The sequence below is a fragment of the Pelecanus crispus genome, chromosome 3 (genome assembly GCF_030463565.1).
Source record: "Pelecanus crispus isolate bPelCri1 chromosome 3, bPelCri1.pri, whole genome shotgun sequence".
Taxonomy (NCBI): Eukaryota; Metazoa; Chordata; class Aves; order Pelecaniformes; family Pelecanidae; genus Pelecanus; species Pelecanus crispus.
This window is the reverse complement of record NC_134645.1, coordinates 34394165-34411559: the sequence shown is the minus strand read 5'-3', so window position 1 is coordinate 34411559 and position 17395 is coordinate 34394165. Positions and strand designations below refer to the sequence as shown.

Below are 17395 nucleotides of genomic sequence, written 5' to 3'. Positions count from 1 at the left end.
ATCTTCCTGTCCAGCTGTGAAAAGTACTAGATGATACTTATTTGCCATTTGTGTTATTTACGGTCCATGACTTTTATGGTAACTGGTTCCTATTATTGGTTTCTATTAATGTAAAACATAAGTGAACATAAATGAGGCGTGAATCATTTCTTTTTATTAGCCCCACAGTCTTCACTCCGTGCTTGCAGTAACTCCAGCTGTGACTTGTTAGTGATAACCTATTTAAAGAAGGATATCTTTAAGAGTAAAGGCTGTGATTAGGATTCTTTGTCTGTTCATGGTTTCTGAAGGTTTCACTAGTTCATTGCAAGATCAACAATGGTGAAAATAAACCAAAAATTAATTAGCAACACTTTTAAATCCAGAGTTGCCACTAAACTGTCCTGAGCATAATATGGCACTACTTATACTCCAGGTAAGTTCTTACTGGTTAGTACTAAAAGCAAGACATAAGATATGTCACTTTGCACAGGAAAGAACTTCCTGCTGCTATTTATCTATGTTGTTAAATGGTAGATGCTGATAAGATCAGTTATTAAACAATATACTCTGGAAAAAAAGATATATATGTGTAGAGAGAGAGAGACTTGTGAAAGAATTATGAGTTTTCTTTATTTTAAGAATAATGAAATGAACATGGAATTAGACTTTTAAAAAATGGACTATACACCTATATTATTGAACTCATTAGTTTGAATTGTATTAGAAGAACTATATCTAAAGTCATGTATTAAGTTCCCTCCCAGGTAACTTTACAGTTAAATTGAAAAGAGCATGTTCTTTAATTTAAAACATTATTTATCGTATAAAAGGAAAAGACTTAAGCTTTCTGCTTAAGCAGACTCTAGATACAGTTAATACTTGTGTATCAGACTTTATTTCACTGATATTTATTTCTAAGGAAAAACTAAGTTTTCCTAACCAGTTCTAACAATGTATTGTTTAAAATAATAAATATTTAGTAGCAGTTAAATAAATCTGGAGTGCACATTTCTCGTACTCTCTTTGGAGCTTTAGAGCATGTTATCAACCTTCGTGTTATCTGTAACTCTCTATCAAAATGAGCTGCTTTAATTATTTTGGAAGAAAAGTCTTGCTACACTTCCCAGACATTCTATGTCCTCTTTCATCAGTGATGTGTCATGAATAAAAGAATGAAAGAAAAGAACTGTAACCCCACAATAAAACACTTACATTATCCTATACCTTTCAGGGGCCTTTCCGTGATACTGCTGAAGTATTGCGGCAGCGCTACAAGCCTTTGCAACCAACCTTGCGAGTGGCAGCATCAATCAATTCACCACTAGAGAAGGCCAGAGAGGAAATGAAAAGGGAGGAATGGAGAAACTGTATACATGACAATGAGTAAGTTCTTTGGTTTTTCTGGTATTGTTATGAGAATGTTTTCTTTATTCTGTTGCTTTCAGAAACCTTTCATGCCTGACAAAATGAAATGTCAAACCTGACAGCTTACTAGCAAACATTCTATGTACATACTTCTAAATTCTGTGTCCTTAGATTATAAACTGTTCAGGGCAGAGACCCTATCTTGTAATTGTGTCACATGTGCCATCCATATCTATGAATCTATAGGAGAACTTGTAATAATAATATGGGATGCAACAGATGGGTTTAATGGGAAATAAGAAAACCAATACAAATTCTGTTTTACCACATGCACTTTGCCAAGGAAAAAATACTGTTTCAGTCTTCATATTCAGGGAGCTTAGACTATGGGAGATAAAAACGGTGTTGCATGCCAATGAGACTGGCTTTCTCTCCCAGTAGACTACCAAAGCTCACTTGGAAGGAAAGGGAGCACGTGCTGCACCTGTTAGAACATGATGCAAAAACTGTAATCATCTTTTGAAGCAGTTTGGTTTCCTAAGCCATAGCATCTGTAGTAGTGTCAGGCAGGCCAGTTCTTTTCCATACAATCCCAAATGCAGACATAGTCCATGCCAAAACATTTAAGGCTATTGCCAAAATATTTCCAATCCTTTTCTTATCATGATGGAACTCTTTTGTTCAGTTATAAAAAAGCCTGTTAAGTCACCTGCTCTGGCTTTGTAGTTAACTAGAAAAAAAATGATGTTTTGTCAACTTTTCCCTTGAGTTCACTGCTCTTGGCAATCCTTTGACACTTTAATACCAGAACTCAGGATAGAAAGGAATCACTTTTCCTCATGAGCTGCCTGTGATCCACTGATTCACTGGGACACAATGTTTTGCTATCTGTGATCTGTTTCAAGCTTTCCTATCAGCTCCATGTTGCTATGCGTCAGCTTCAGGACTGGGACTTAAAAATGCTAGAATCAATTGCATTTGCATGGTTCAGCTTCTATGTTTCTATTGTTGGATCGTTTCCCTCACATTTTCTCCAATTTAATATTAACAGTGACTTTAAATGGAAATTCTACTCAAAAACAGTTTTGAAAGAAAAAAAAATCTTAGCTCGGCTAGTTTTCCACTTTTAGGCAATGTTATTTTTTTTTTTTATTTGGTGCCAAAAATGAGATCTAGTACTTTTTATTCCATTCATACCAAAACCAAAAGTGAGTTAAGTTACAAGTAAAAATATCCTTCAGTTTTCTATTCCTCTCTGTATCCTTTCATTTATTGGGGTGAGGGGGCAGTGGCTTGACTTTCACATCTCCACTTAAATCTGGGCCTTTTTTATTTTTTAATATTTCTTTCTAGGAAGTGACATTTAAAAAAAACCCCACCAGGCAATAATTAATGTTCTACCTCTCATTTAAAGTATTCTTTTCACTGAATAAGTTTTGACTGATGCATTCCAAGTGAGGATGGATTATATCCTTCATTTATAGGCATGACTCTATTGCCCAGTCTTTATTTGATAAGGTTTACCCCAAACATCACTGTGTCAACAGTTTTTCAGAAGGTCAGTTCCTGCAATAAATATTTCACTGACTCTCTTCAGTGAGTGAATTGTGAAGCTTTGGTTTTGCACAGTTTAAATTTGGAGTCTCCAACTTTGGCAGAATTTAATTGATCAGGGGTCTTTATTTACCTTATGGATAAAGAAGCATTTAGTGCCATCCTTAATGCACAGAAGCAATGTCCTAACACCAATGATTCTCAGCTTCATGCACGTTAAATGCATGGTGTATTATACATTTTCAGGCTGTGATCATTCTGTTTGTGCTTCATATTCAACCAGCCATGCAAGGGTCACATCTGTAACCTTGAAAAGGTGATGACAGAGTTGCAGGTCATCATCAGGACTAACGCTCGCTAGTAAAGCTGCAGCTGCTGTGTGGGATGCCAGTCTCTAGGGAGGAGTCAGCAAAGGGTTACTCAGATTTTTTTTCTCAGCAGTGTCTATTATGAACTGACAAATTTCTGTCTCTTTCTATCTAATTGTGTACTTTGGGACTGTATTTCTTCCTGGTAGTGTTTCCTATGCTGATTATTCTTCTATTTTAGAAAATAAGGAGAGAATGAACAGTGGAAGTGTGTGGCATTTGTTGAGAAAGCTTGTGTTTGCATAAAAAGACAAACTCAGTCCTTGATCTATATATTTCCAGAGTGAGTATTGTGTGATACCTCTTAGGATAGAAAAATTGTCGGTGTATATCTGCAATTTCCAAAACCATTCAGAATTCCCACTCACAGCTGATTATCAGGGTTCTTTAAAGTGGTAATATGTCTTCTCTACGTGTTTCAAGCTCTGAGAAAGTTTTTGCTTCTGATAAAATACAGAAATAATTGAAAAAGCTGTGGGAGAGTTTGAGGAAGGTGGAAGCAGTACAAATGAAAGCAAGAGAGAATGTTGTACTTAAAGCAACTGCTGGAATGTCCTATTTTGTAATGAAAGAGCAACTGGGTAATCTAGCCTAATAAGAATGATTCCTTTTTCTCATGTAATTGAAGCTGTTACTGCCTTATTATTCTATTTTTCATACAAATGAAGTGATTTCCCCCTCCGCTTGGGTAAGAATGACAATTGGGCTCCTTTGGGATGGCCACTTAATAAACTAGTGTTTAGTTGGAGACACCAACTGCTGGATCCAGCAGATTTAGATCACTAAGCATGAAAAGTTCTTTACTCAGTTGCATGCAGCTGCATGCTGGCCTAATTTTCCAGAGAACAAAAATGTAAATTATTTTCATTAACTTCACTGAAATCTACCTCACATAATTTGCCTGATGCTTCAAAGTGTACTATTAAACATCTTTATAAAGTCTCAACGTATAGGGGTAAACCGGCAATAGTGTAAGGCTGATGTTTTCTGATTTATTGTAGTCTTCTGGTGCGACATCAGGCTAGTCACCTCGGCTTCTGGCTATGTCCCTGCTCAGTGCTGTACTGGAGATAGCCAAGCTCGTCCTGAACACCCTGGTTCACTTTTGTGCAGCAGAGTGCAATGTTTGCACACCCTGCCTTCTCACATGCTGTGTGAATATTGCAGCACCAAGCTCCTCACGGGCTTATTCTCAGCAAGATAATGCTTTCCTTTAGAACCTGCTTAGGTGCTTCCGTGCTACACAGCACAGTGCACGAAAGGGACACTTACAGAGAAGTTAATGATCTAAATAAGTTCTATACTTGCAAGAGCATCAGTGTTATGAGCTGCCTGGTATTAATAGTAATAAAATCTAAAAAGCAAGTCACTCCAAGATTTAAGATTTTAAAAAATCTTTTAATTTCTACATTTATAAGATCTTTTACTTTATTTCTGACTTAGCTGCAGTGAAAATGGCTACTACATTTTATGTCATACAAGTATAGCACATGTGAAAACTTTTTTCAAATTATACTTAGTTTTTCATATGCTTTGCAACTTCAGCAATTTGCATATTTTCCGGACTGTTATTGTATTATGATAAACAGGGATTATCATATATTTTCAGATAATGTTTTCTTAACAATTCAACTTCTATTTGTAACTCTTCCATTTATTTTAATTACTAGCACAGTGTGCAACATTTATTAATCAGCAGAGTCTTTTTAAGTTAAAATACTAAATTAGCTAACCCCATTAACACAGAATACTCCAAACAAGCAGTAATAGGAGAGGTAGTTACTGTGCAAATCGTATTATACATGCGGGTGCTCTAGGGCACAGTTAAGCATGATTACCCTCTTTTGATCCAGTATTCCTCTGCTTCTTCCAGCTAATTTCCACTGGAAATTTACAAAGTAGTGCCTTCATTTTTCCATCTTAATTTTTCTAATGAAGTTCTGGTACTTTATAACACTGGGGATGCAGATAATAAGTCTGTGTATAATTAAGAAGTTCTGGAATTTGCTGCAGAAGAGATCTCTTTTACTTCCTACAAGAACTAGACTAGGCTTTGCTTTGCCACTTTACATTATCACAGACAGGGTTTAAACAAAAACAGCCAGAGGATTCTTAGGTTTACTGATGTTAAAATAAAAGTGATTGATAGTTGATTGAAAAAGTATGTATTTAGTATATTACTGCAGAAAATACGTGTAATAATGCACCAAAAAAAAGTTTCTCACGGAGAAAAAATACTGCACTAAGGATAATCTGACTGGATATGTTAAGTAAAATAGTCTGACCTTATTCTTGTAAATCACACCTTGATTTTAATACGTACTCATTATGAATTAAATAATGGCTGCCCTGCTGCAGTTGTTTTGCTATGGAAAACCACTGTGCTTCTTCCTTTGTTCCCCAAGTGAAAAGATAGACACTTTTGGATTTGATGAAGAAATTACTTCAGGTATAACCCAAATTTGAGAGTTTAAAATTGATTTCATGTTTTATTTAAAGAAAAAAAAAAAAAAAAAAGACTACAGATTCACAGCTTCCCGATAGAGAAGCATAGTTTGTTTGGAACTAATAGTTCATGGTCATCTTCAAAGTGAGACAAAATTGTTTTATTTGAATTAGATCAAGACAACAAGGAATTGAATTTCTATTGCATAGAACCACTTTATATAAAAATTTAACAACACTATCACACATCTAGAGTTAAGATTTTGGTAGTATTTTCACTACTAATTTACAAAAATATACAGTACATACAAATATTATGAAAGTTTGAAAAAACATAGAAGCAGAATATTCCTTTTAGTTCACTGGTTTTAGTGGTTCTTATGTGCCCTGGTAGTGCAGTGTGTGTGGCAGTAGATCTATTGTCAGTTCTTTCTCAGAAGTCTGGGTAAAGTTGGAGGCATTTCTAATATCACGATTACATGCTTGCACTGCTAGACTGCTGGGATTTTGCCTCTTGGGCAGATCCAGAGAACATGATGAAGGACCACTCTGGTTTTTGCTGCCACTTAAATTCAAGAAAAAGTAAATGCCTCTGAACTGTGTCCTGTTGGTTGGTACCATATAGCATTGGGACGCTGCCGCCCAGCAGTAAATGATGGAACTGACACATCCTCCTTACAGTCTGTGCTGATGCTCTCTCCTCTCACATTGCCATAGACACCAGATCCCAGTACCTACTGCTGCTTCTATCATCTCGGTTAATCCAACTGGAAAGCCTTCAGCACCTAAAAGGCCTCTTCCATCTCCTGTCACAATAGTGAGAGATATTACAACAAAAGAGACAGAATGGAGGGAAGAACTGGTAGGTGAGGAGATGCAGGAAGAAAGATGATGAGGGCATAAAAGTGTGGGGAAAAGAAGGATTAGAAAGATTAAATTAATAGTAGCAAGAAGGTGCAGGATAGGATGAGTGAAGGGAGAGAGAAAGCAATTTTTATTTTTGTTAACAACAAATATCCAGGGTATCTCTCAAAATTTAAATACATGCCACTAGCAGCTGTCAAGTCCAGGATCAGCTACTAAGTCGAGGCTTCTAGATCTTTTTATGCTAATTAGGTTCAACATAGCATGGTCCTGGCAACAGCACAGCTGGCCTTCATTACCAGTGACAGGGCCAGCTTTGGTCCTGGTCCTCCCTCAGGTTGTGTATGTGTAATGCTGCTATTTGTAGAACCTGAGATAGTTTCCCATTTTTGGTTCCAACTCTTTCCCACTGTCTTGAATGTATTCTTTGGTGTATGTCTCATTCAAGCTTTTGTGGTGGGTGAAATGAAAAAAAAAAAAAAATTAATTTTAAAATTTATTTCCTTAGGGAAAGTTCATCTCCCATTAAATCATCAACTTTTGGAAAGGCTCAGCTTATACTAACTATGTTTTCTGGCATGATATATCATCATATGGAATTTAATTCTTCTTAGATCCTACTACTGCTGTCTCTGTTATATTTACTGAAAACCTTTAAGAATTTCTGAATTTATGCTTAAATCACAAGGAAAAGCTGAAACCCGGATATAAGAATCCTCTGAGTGAACTTTTTGTGGAAAAAAACTATTGAGGTCTAAACTTGTGCAGTTTATAATGGCTTCATGCCATTGTTTGGATTTAATTTTTCTCTCCTTCCATCACTCTCTTCTGCCACATCAGAGCACATACTGTCATTAATTTAGGGAAAAGCTATGTCAGGTGTGTATATAAAGCTACAGAACACAATACCATTACTGAAGTGTTTTGCAGTGCTATTGCTTTTTACTATGATTATTGGTTGTGGGGGTATAATGGCTTTTGTATGACTCCCATTAATTTGGTTACCCTACTTAACACAAAAAATTGTTTTAATATTCTTTTTAATTACTTATATACATAGAGCAATGAAAATTCTTACTTGCTTTAAACAGACATTGAATTTGCAAGCATATCATTCTTTCTTGTAGTTTGTTATCACTATAAGGATCTGCCCACCTGGCCTAGACAGCAGAACTATAGACAGAAGGAAAAAAAGAAAGTTTCCACTTTAGACTACTTTATACTGTTATATCCTATTATATTTTTAATGTTCTTTCAATTCAATTTTAGTATTTTTTATTGTTCAATATTCTTCCTCAAAAATTCATAGTTGGTTTGATTTTTTTTTTTTTTCTCAGCCATAGACATACATTCCAGGCTGCATGGCACATACTCCACTTAATGTTCTTGGAGGAGATATGCAGCAGAATGCAGAAAATCACATTTGTGTACTAAGTAACTAAGCGTAGAACATACTGTTAGTTGTGTCTTAGTGTTAACAATATATGCATTTTTTTTTGCTTGGAATCATGGTAGAACGCAGGTTACTCTGAGTATTCATTTGCCAAAAAGACTCAGATTAACTGATTCACAGTAAAATCAGAACTTCTATGTAGGAAATTTTATAGGAAAAACTATAATAATTTATTTTATCTTCTGCTTTCCTCAAGAATTTTTTTGCCATTTGGTGTATCAAGTTTGCAGACATAGTATTCATATTAAATTATAAATGCTATGGCTCAACTAAATTCTATGCATATATGGGCAAATCCCTAAACTGCTAGCCTTGTCTTCTCAGCTATCCAATCCCTTGAGAAAGCCAATTTTCTTTCATGTCTGAACAAAAGAAAAATGTACTATTAAAATGCAATTCAGAAGTGATAAAAACTGCAAGTGGAGCAGCCGGCTCACAGCACCTTCGATGTATTCTCTGGGACACTGGGGCCACATTAATTTTTGTGTGTGTGTGATGTCCATCCCATGTGCAAATTAGCATTACAAGTACTATAATCTGTCTTATGTGAGAGTGTCCTTTCCCATGAGTATACACATGCTACTATAGCTTTGTATAATTTAAAAGTCTGCTAACTCAGTATTTTTCTTTCACTAACTTTACATGACATTTGTTTGTGGTACTTGATAGAATAAATTGATATAGCTGGCAAGATTCTAAAATAGTTTCTTTTTATGAAGTGGAAAGAAAGAAATGCAATTTAAGGAAACAAACACTCAAACAGTTGCTGATGGATCAGTTAGTCCAAATAAAAAAATTTCTGAGTCTGTATCAGCTGAAAGACAAAGAAAGGTATTTTAATCCCTGTATTTATCAAAAACTTGTTCAACTATCTGACTCTATAGGGACTTCTGAAAAGCTTTCAACTAGGAAAAGGTTTTAATTAACTACACCTGTTGTCATGGCAGTTAAAGTGATGTTTTAAACTTCTGAAGCATATATTTCTAATTTTTCTGTATAATAATTTTCCCTGCACTTGTAGAATAAAGAATGCATGTTGCTTTCTCAGAATACCAGCAATGATAAGCTTAATTTACAAGGTTTTACTTTATATTAAAATGTACTTGTTTGCTCTCATAACTCTCTTGCAAACTGAAATAGATGGAACTAAGACACCTTTGTTAGGGTCTCTTGCAGATCCTTTGCATATAAGATGTATATAAGATGTTAAGACCTTCTTCCATACAGTTTGCTGTGGTACCTACCCAGAAAACCTGTAGCTGCCCATGAGAGTTAGGGACATCCATCTGAAAACCTCTTCCATGCCCAAAAGAGGTAGCTGGAGCTTTGCTGTTCAGTGGCACTATGTAAGCAGGGAGTCAGTTCACCATCAGTATGGCCAAAGGTGAAAGAATCAGGCTCCAAAAGACTGCTAATTAGGACGTAATTATTACTTGGGAGTAAAGTACACAATTTGTAAATTCAGAAGAAATAATTTCTTTGCTTTGTGGTCCTCCAATACATGAAAGTCAACAGTACTATTTGTATAAGTTTCTATTCTGCTAAATGAGAATACGGTTTATTTAGCTTTGATTAACAGATATCAAAGGACGCTTACCTAGTCTAAGGCACAGGGAGGATTCTTTATGGTGCAAATTTGCCTTGGCTTATGCTTATGCTGCTGGCATGCTTGAAATGTTTCCGTCCTGATGGAGCAATCAGGTTGAGGTTATGCGTTGGGAGCCTACATGACTTGTAAAGTAGATGCAAATTTCTCCAAAAATGAGCTCTATACTTGTGCACGGTGCGTGCCTGCCACTAACAGCTGGCACAGACTGCACTGCCTGCTAAGACTTGAGGTGTCAACATGCAGATCCCAGCAAACTGAACCCTGCTCATTCTTCACATCACACCAGTTGGTAGTGCAGATACAGCCAAAGTAATAATCTAGAAATGCAAGTGAACCAAGTTATATCTTCATACAGAAAGTCTTCATTTTATCCTGTTGAAACTCTGTATCTGTTTGCTCCAAATTTAATTTAAAAGCAGCTATAGGAGAAATTGCAGTAATCCTCTCAAAACAGAGAGGGAACATTAAGAAGGTAGTGGAAAATGGCAGGAATGTGTGTTCATGTCACCTCCTGTAGCATTGGTTTACATCAATCCTGTGGTATCTAGAGTAGACCATAACTGATTTTTAAATATTCTTGAATTTCAGCTTTCTGCCATTTTCTTCGTATCATAAAAATGAGAAGTATGACCCATCAATTCATAGGTCAGGCAAATATGGCCAAGAAACTTATGGAATTAAACACTTCCGAGAAGTACAGCCTAAGAAGTGGGTAGCAGACAAGGTAAGCCACTGCGAAATTTAAAGAAAGTTTTACATTTTTAGATTGTTATTGTATTAGAACTAAGTGAATTGGGGCCTGATCCAGAGATCATGGGATCCAATGGGAATATTTCTAGCATGTTGTAAAATAACATGGTTAGAGCTGATGTGATGAGATGCCAGGTTTCCTCAACTCTTTCAAGTTCAATGCAAGGAAATTCAACACCTCTCCCACCTACAAGTTAAGGATTTAAAAGCCTGATTAAGTACAGCTTTGGTTATATAAGTTTTGCAAAGTTTTGTTCTATCTCTATTGCCTTTTCTGATTTAAGAGAGATTTCATATTTACTCTTGCACATTAAGATAAACCTTCAGAAAATTATGACAAAACCTGATTAAAAACAACAAAATATTTTACTGCTTATAATCTTTGGAAAGTTCTAAAGATTAGTGAATAGTCATTTTTATGTTAAGATAGTCTCATTAAACTGCCTGCTTTGTCAGGAGTATCTCATATATTTCTGGTTTGGTAGCGCTACAAGAGCTAATTTTCCTCAGAACATGTTCTAACATGAGTTTGTGTAATGTTTGCATTACTTCTATTTGTATTAGGTATCATAATCACATTAAAATTTCCCAGTACAAGAAAGATGATGGACTTGGTAGAGTGCAGCACAGAGCCACAAAGATAGTTAAAGGGCTGGAGCATCTTTTGTAGGAGGAGAGGCTAAGAGAGCTGGAACTCTTCAGTCTGAAGAACAGGAGGCTAAGGGGAGACCTTATCAATGTGTATAAACACCTAATTAGGAAAGAATGAAGAAGAGGGAGCCAGACTCCTCTCAGACTCAGTAGTGTCCAGTGACAAGAGGCAATGGAGACAAACTGAAATGCATGAAATTCCATTTGAATGCAAGAAAACACTTTTTTTTTTACTGTGAAGGTGACAGAGCACTGGCACAGGTTACCCAAAGAGGTTGTGGATTCTCCATCCTTGGAGGTATTCAAAACCCAACTGGACACAGCCCTGGGTGACGTGCTCTAGCTGGGTGAGGGGGTTGGACTAGATGATCTCAAGAGGCCTCTTCCAACATAAACAGTTCTGGGATTTTGTAAGATATGATTACTTATTTCCCTGAAAGGAACTTAGCCTTTGTAAATATATAACAAGATCCAAGGAATCTTAGTTTGAGAAGTAATATTGTTAAAAAGAATTCTTTCTCAAAACTTTAAAAATAAGCTCAGAGTAAAATTTTGATATTTTAACATACATTAATTAAATCTCATTGCAAATAAAGGCACAAAGATTAACATTCAAACAAAAAGATCTGAATTTGTCTTTCAAAAGCAATGAGTGGAAGATATGACTGGCTGCAGTCTCACAGCATAAGTATGATATATCAAAAAAGATCTAAAAGTCTTATTGGTGGTACTTATCTTGTCCTGTAAAGACTCTTCCTTTTCCAGTCCTTAGCAGTTTTTGATCAGGCTCAGATGATGATATCAAACAATGTAAAGATACTTATATTGTATATCATGCATATATAATATTATATAAATTATGGGCTTAGCTGAAACAACTAAACTCACCTTACTTGTGATCTTGGATAGATTTCAACCTAAATCTCTGGAGGTGAATAGCTGTATACATTAACCCAACATGACATACAGCCTTCCAACCCCAATTCTAAATCAATATGAAGCTTCAATTAGGAGCCGCTTACCCAAACAGAGAGATAAGAGGAGAAAAGAGCTATTTATGACCTACCTGCTGCTTTAATGGGTCATTATTATCAGAAAAAAAAAACCCCAAACCTTCCACCCCCTCACTATATTTTAATGTAAAAGGTCCTATAGGCAGGTGTGAGGTCATATTTTCTGTTAAATTTGAGAGAACTCTCTGTCACTTTCCTAGAAATAAGCTGTATTAAAACTTTGTATATATCGGTGCTATGAACAAAATTATGCTGTTCTAATGAATCACAAGACTAAAGGGCATGTATCAAAATATTACCAAAAAGATTCAGGTTTTTGCTTAACACTTTGCCTGCTAAACACAACCCTCCTTTGAGTTTCCCATGAGGTGATATTTTTGTGGATGCAACATCTATTAAAACCTGAACATAACCCTGCCATGATGTATATTCAGCTTCTGACAGTATTATACTAGAGAAGTTTCTCTTATCATTGCTGATAAGACAAACTACTGTGTAAGTTCTTCCATGGAGTCAGTTCAGTGGTCAGTGGATCAGTGACCCCTCTGAGCTGCTGAGGTAGTATTTGGTATTAGCTGGCTTTTTATTGAACTACGTACAAAATTTTTCCCTGTGTATATTCATGAGCATGTCCTAGTTGTATTTTCCTGAGGTTTTCATGTGTTTAAGTATGCATTTTACTTCCAGTCACAAAAATATTAATATGTAAATTATATAATTACTTTAGAAGCAAAATGAACAACAATGAAAATATTGTCTTGTTATATTTCTTCTGGAAAATGAAAGGGTATTAGCATGGACTTCCTCTGAAGATAATAATGATCATATCTATGTGAGGAAAAGTTAATAGTTCCTCTTTTCATCTAGTTATAATAGGAAAATTTTTGTCTTATTCCGTTTACATTTCAAAGAAGTTTCTTAGTTAAGGGGAAAACTGTTGTATTCTAATTCTTCATGAAAAATAAACAAGAAACGGAAGTACTATACCTCTAGTGAAACTGAATCTAGTTCGTTTACCCAGTTGTAAATCACTATAAAAATTAAAATGCTTGCATATTTTAAGTTTAATATTGTATGTCTAAATACCTTGGAATGCCTTTGATAGAGTTTGTGAGAAGTATCAATATAAAAATTTTACCAGTCACTATGAATTTAATCTACAGCGATAGGTTCCAATGTAGCTGGACAGTCAAGGGATCAAATACACTAACTATAATCTTTCAGTTGTCAAAACACTCACATATGTTCATATTTACTGAGGCAGAAATGATAGCTTACAGCCTTTAATCGGTATTGGATTTAGTTTGCATATGCATTTTAGAAAACTGACTGTAATGACAGCATTTAATGTTTTCTTATTTGCAAAATTCAGGAAGTGACATTTTAAGATGTTGCTTCCTGATAGATTCTCTCTTCTGATGCCTTATTATAGGTGAATTACAGTATGACTGCATCACTGTTTCATTATTTGCACAGACATTTTGGCCCTAAACAGAATTTTATTATCTACAAAGCATAAAAATACCCAGTACTGCAAAGAATTAATTTAGAGAACCTAAGCATATTGCACAGAACATAAAGTTGACCTTTACCGTCTACAGCTTTTGGAATGGAGTGGGATGTGGAACACATCATAGATTTAATGTGGCACAACGCTGTCTGCAGAAACTTGGGTGGGACTGTGACTGCCTGCCCATTGCACCCGATGATTGAATCTGCTGTCACCAGCATCCTGATAATAATGAACATTCAGCTTAACGACCGTGATTATGATTATCATAATTGATGTGCAAGTGCAGTGTGTGGGGATCATTACAGCTGAACTGTACAGCAGAGAAACATGCCTTAGTTATGGATAATTTTACTTTTATGCATTGATTGGGATAAAATATGCCTTTCAAGTTCAACAGGCCAGCTTGATATAATTTTAGGAAGATTTCTACATGTATGAATTGATGATTATGAGCTTCCTGCAAAACAGTCATTCTAGCTGTTTGTTTTGAATTATTTCATTCCATTAATAACGGGAAATAATTAAATAATTAGACATTGTTGAGTGGAAATCACTTATAGTGTACCGCTGTCATTAATCAAATATCGAGTTCAAATATTTCTGATTGTCATGGCTTTGCCTGGGCTAGGAAAAATAGCCCTTGTAATTCACCACCAGCACAATTCTCTTTTTGGTGGAGCAGTAGAAACTGGGCTGTAGTCAACACTACTGGCATTTTCACACTGTCTTGTGTAGCCATTAGAGCATGCAATAGTTGTTCCTTACATAAATTACATCACTTCCATCTTTGTCACCAGAGGAAGAGAATTACAGGCTCAAATTCAGCCAGTGTAGATAAAGACACAACAGCTTCAGCAGATTTTGCTGGACAGTGATTGCCTTCAACTGAGATTATAAGAAGTTGCAGAAGTATTTCATTAAATCTTGACATATATAACAGATAAACACCAGTGTGTGTATGTATTTTAAGCCAGAGTTTATATAAAGAATGTTAAGTCATAAGTATAATGCAAAGTGTAGAGTTTCATTGATTTACACTAGGTGTAAATTTGGCTCTTTGTCCAAGAACTGGCAGAAATTTCCTATCTGGGATAACAGAGATAAGAGACCATGAAAAAATTTTTGATCTTTGACTTGCTTTCTACCATAAAGAAGATTGTAAGGATCAAATTTCTATGAATGTCTCAATTGCCTAATTCATCTCATATGACTTCACTAAGTTTGGACTTTCTATGATGAAAAATAGAACCCCCTGTGTGTCCAAGGAATTAATCCTATTTTATATAGTCTGCTGCCTCTGAAAGTTCAATAGCCTCTGTGGTTTTCATTGTTGCTCACATTATGGCCCAAATGGAATCACATTATCAGGTAGGGCCCTAATTTCCAGATATGTGGGAAAAGGTCCACAAAGAGAACCTAATATGGCCTGAAAATTGCAGTGCCTTAGAAAGTGAGTGTGACTCTTCTACATGGCCATGGTCAACCCATTTTCTTCCACATTCTTCTGAGACCACTGTGTCCTGTGGTGCCACAGCAAATTTATCTTTATATAGTGTTACTGCGAGGGAAAAATAGGATATGGGAGGGGAGCGATTTGTTCTGTTTGAAAATGAGTTTCATCCCTTGTAGAACCAACAACATACAACAATCATGTGTCTAGTGGATTATGTCATTGTGTGGCAGAATTGTTTGATACATTTTTCATGCTTTTCCATCCCTGACTATACTGAAATTTATTTAAATTTCACCTTAACTCCATTTTTCCTAGCCTTGCAATGACTGGACTTGAGATAGGTATAATGTCTGCATGAAGCTTTAAACTTTTTCTCTCTCAGTTTGTGACTCCATGACATTTTTTTAAAAGGAATTTCCTTGTTTTCTTTTCATTTTAATTAGGAAAAAAAGATTACACAAGAATATTTTATAATACAGTGTGATATTGGCTAATGAATGTACGTCCATACTATCAGCCTTATTACACATTTTATAACATTTAGGCCATATTTACTAGTATGCTTTGTGACAGAAGTTACTAATACACAATGAGAAAAGCTAGCCTGGATTTTGAATATCAGATTCTTACTTCCCCAATCCAACTGCTATGTCTTTTCCTATGCCATGCAGAGCTGACATAATGTGGCAGCCAGGAGTGACTCTATTGTAGGGGAATTACTAGATGATTTGGAAGAGTTTGCTTGTTACTCTACAGGTTTCCTCATGAGCCATGTCAGGGATAATAAGGGTTGTTGCCAAAGTGTGTTGCACTCCAGCAATCCCTGGCCAATGACATGGCTCCTGTATGATTGTTATTGCTGTCATGACTTGATACATCTATTCAGATGCTCCAAATGGACCCTTAGTTTGAGTTATCAACAGTTTCCAAGATAAGGCTGCTTTCTGTTCCTTTTTCTTCCTATCCTGAGTCCTGCACCAAATCAAATCATTTAAACCCAAGGATCTGGTCCTACAGCAATACACCCTATACTGTTCATGAAAAGTCTATCTTTTGTACCCTGGAGCATATATTTTCTGCTCTCAGAACAATTGTGAGTCAGAACACTGCTGTATCTTCATGTGAAAATCAACTTGTGTAATTCTCTGCCTCCACATATGGCAATTCCCACAGCAGAATTACTCTTCAGAGCTGTGAGCTCCTGGGAGCTCAGGTGTTTGGCTACCTGGTTAGGTAGTACAAAAAAAGAGCAGCATTGCCCAATTTAATAATCACAGACCAGCTTAATAAGCAAGTGGTCTCTGAAACTGGGTAACAAAAAATGGCTTAAAGTCATTTTTGCAACTTCTACTTCTGAATATTTTGCTTTTTTTAGTAAATGTCATAATGTACTGTTGAGAAGGAAATGTATTAAAATAGGCAGGAGTAGGTCATATCCAACAGTGGGAACACCAGACATTACCTCTCATTCACAGGACTAGAATGAAATCTCTCATTGTAAGATGCGCCCATTCAGTCCTCCAGGAAAGCAAATGACAATTTCAACTTTTGACAGTTGACATAATGATTTTTTCCAAATTCCTTACTAAATGACTGTACACATATTTAGAGAAATACATTTTGTTATGAAGACCACTTTCAGAGCTTCCATTGGAAAAGTTCTTGAGCTGTAGATTTTTTTTCTTTGGCAAAATCCTTAAGGTCACCACTACTGGGCTGCCTTTGAAAATGCTACCCTTGATATATGTAACACAAATGATTATTGACTATCAGCAATGTTTCAAATTATTTTCTTAGATGTAGAAGGAAGGTAAACACTGTGAAGCAAATTTTAAAAAAAACAAAAATATTCCTGGCTACTGTTTAACTAAATGCAGAAAATAATCTATAGATAACTGGAAGGCTGAAAAGAAAGGCTGGAAAAACTTTCTGGTGAAGCTTACTGATGAGTTACAGGGTCTGATTTTGAGAGAATACTGCAAAGTAGTGGCTGAGAAGAGTCAAGCCATTCAGTTATTTGCATAAGAAAAGATACTGTCACCACTTTTCTAATCATATCCATTCTAGTGGTTATTTGTAAGGGTTTGTCAGAAACTAGTTGAATATTTTATAAAACCTGATTTTCAGTGCTGTAATTTCTCAACGGGAAAATGCAGTCCCTTGATGATGATCCAAGGCTTTGAAGAATAAATTGATTCAAAAGAGAAAATTAGATGGTACTTATTATACTGTCTAACTAGCAATCCTCTGTCATTTGTCTGTTGGATGATAAATGTCTTGCTTTGCCTACCTTCCTCATTTAATAATGTAACTTGTATGTTAGAGGCATAAATGAAAATCTTGCTTTTTAGTAAGAGCTAACTTTAACCAATATT

At 35.7% G+C, this 17395-nt stretch overlaps 1 protein-coding gene across 1 annotated transcript in view; it reads left to right on the top strand.

Moving 5' to 3' along the window:
* The window catches only part of SPATA17 (spermatogenesis associated 17), a 102248-nt gene that overhangs the window by 71371 nt on the left and 13482 nt on the right, over positions 1 to 17395 (top strand). The window contains exons 8-9 of the mRNA XM_075708315.1: positions 1214 to 1365; positions 10229 to 10364. Coding sequence (XP_075564430.1) covers positions 1214 to 1365; positions 10229 to 10364 — 288 coding nt within the window. The remainder of the gene's footprint in view (positions 1 to 1213; positions 1366 to 10228; positions 10365 to 17395) is intronic.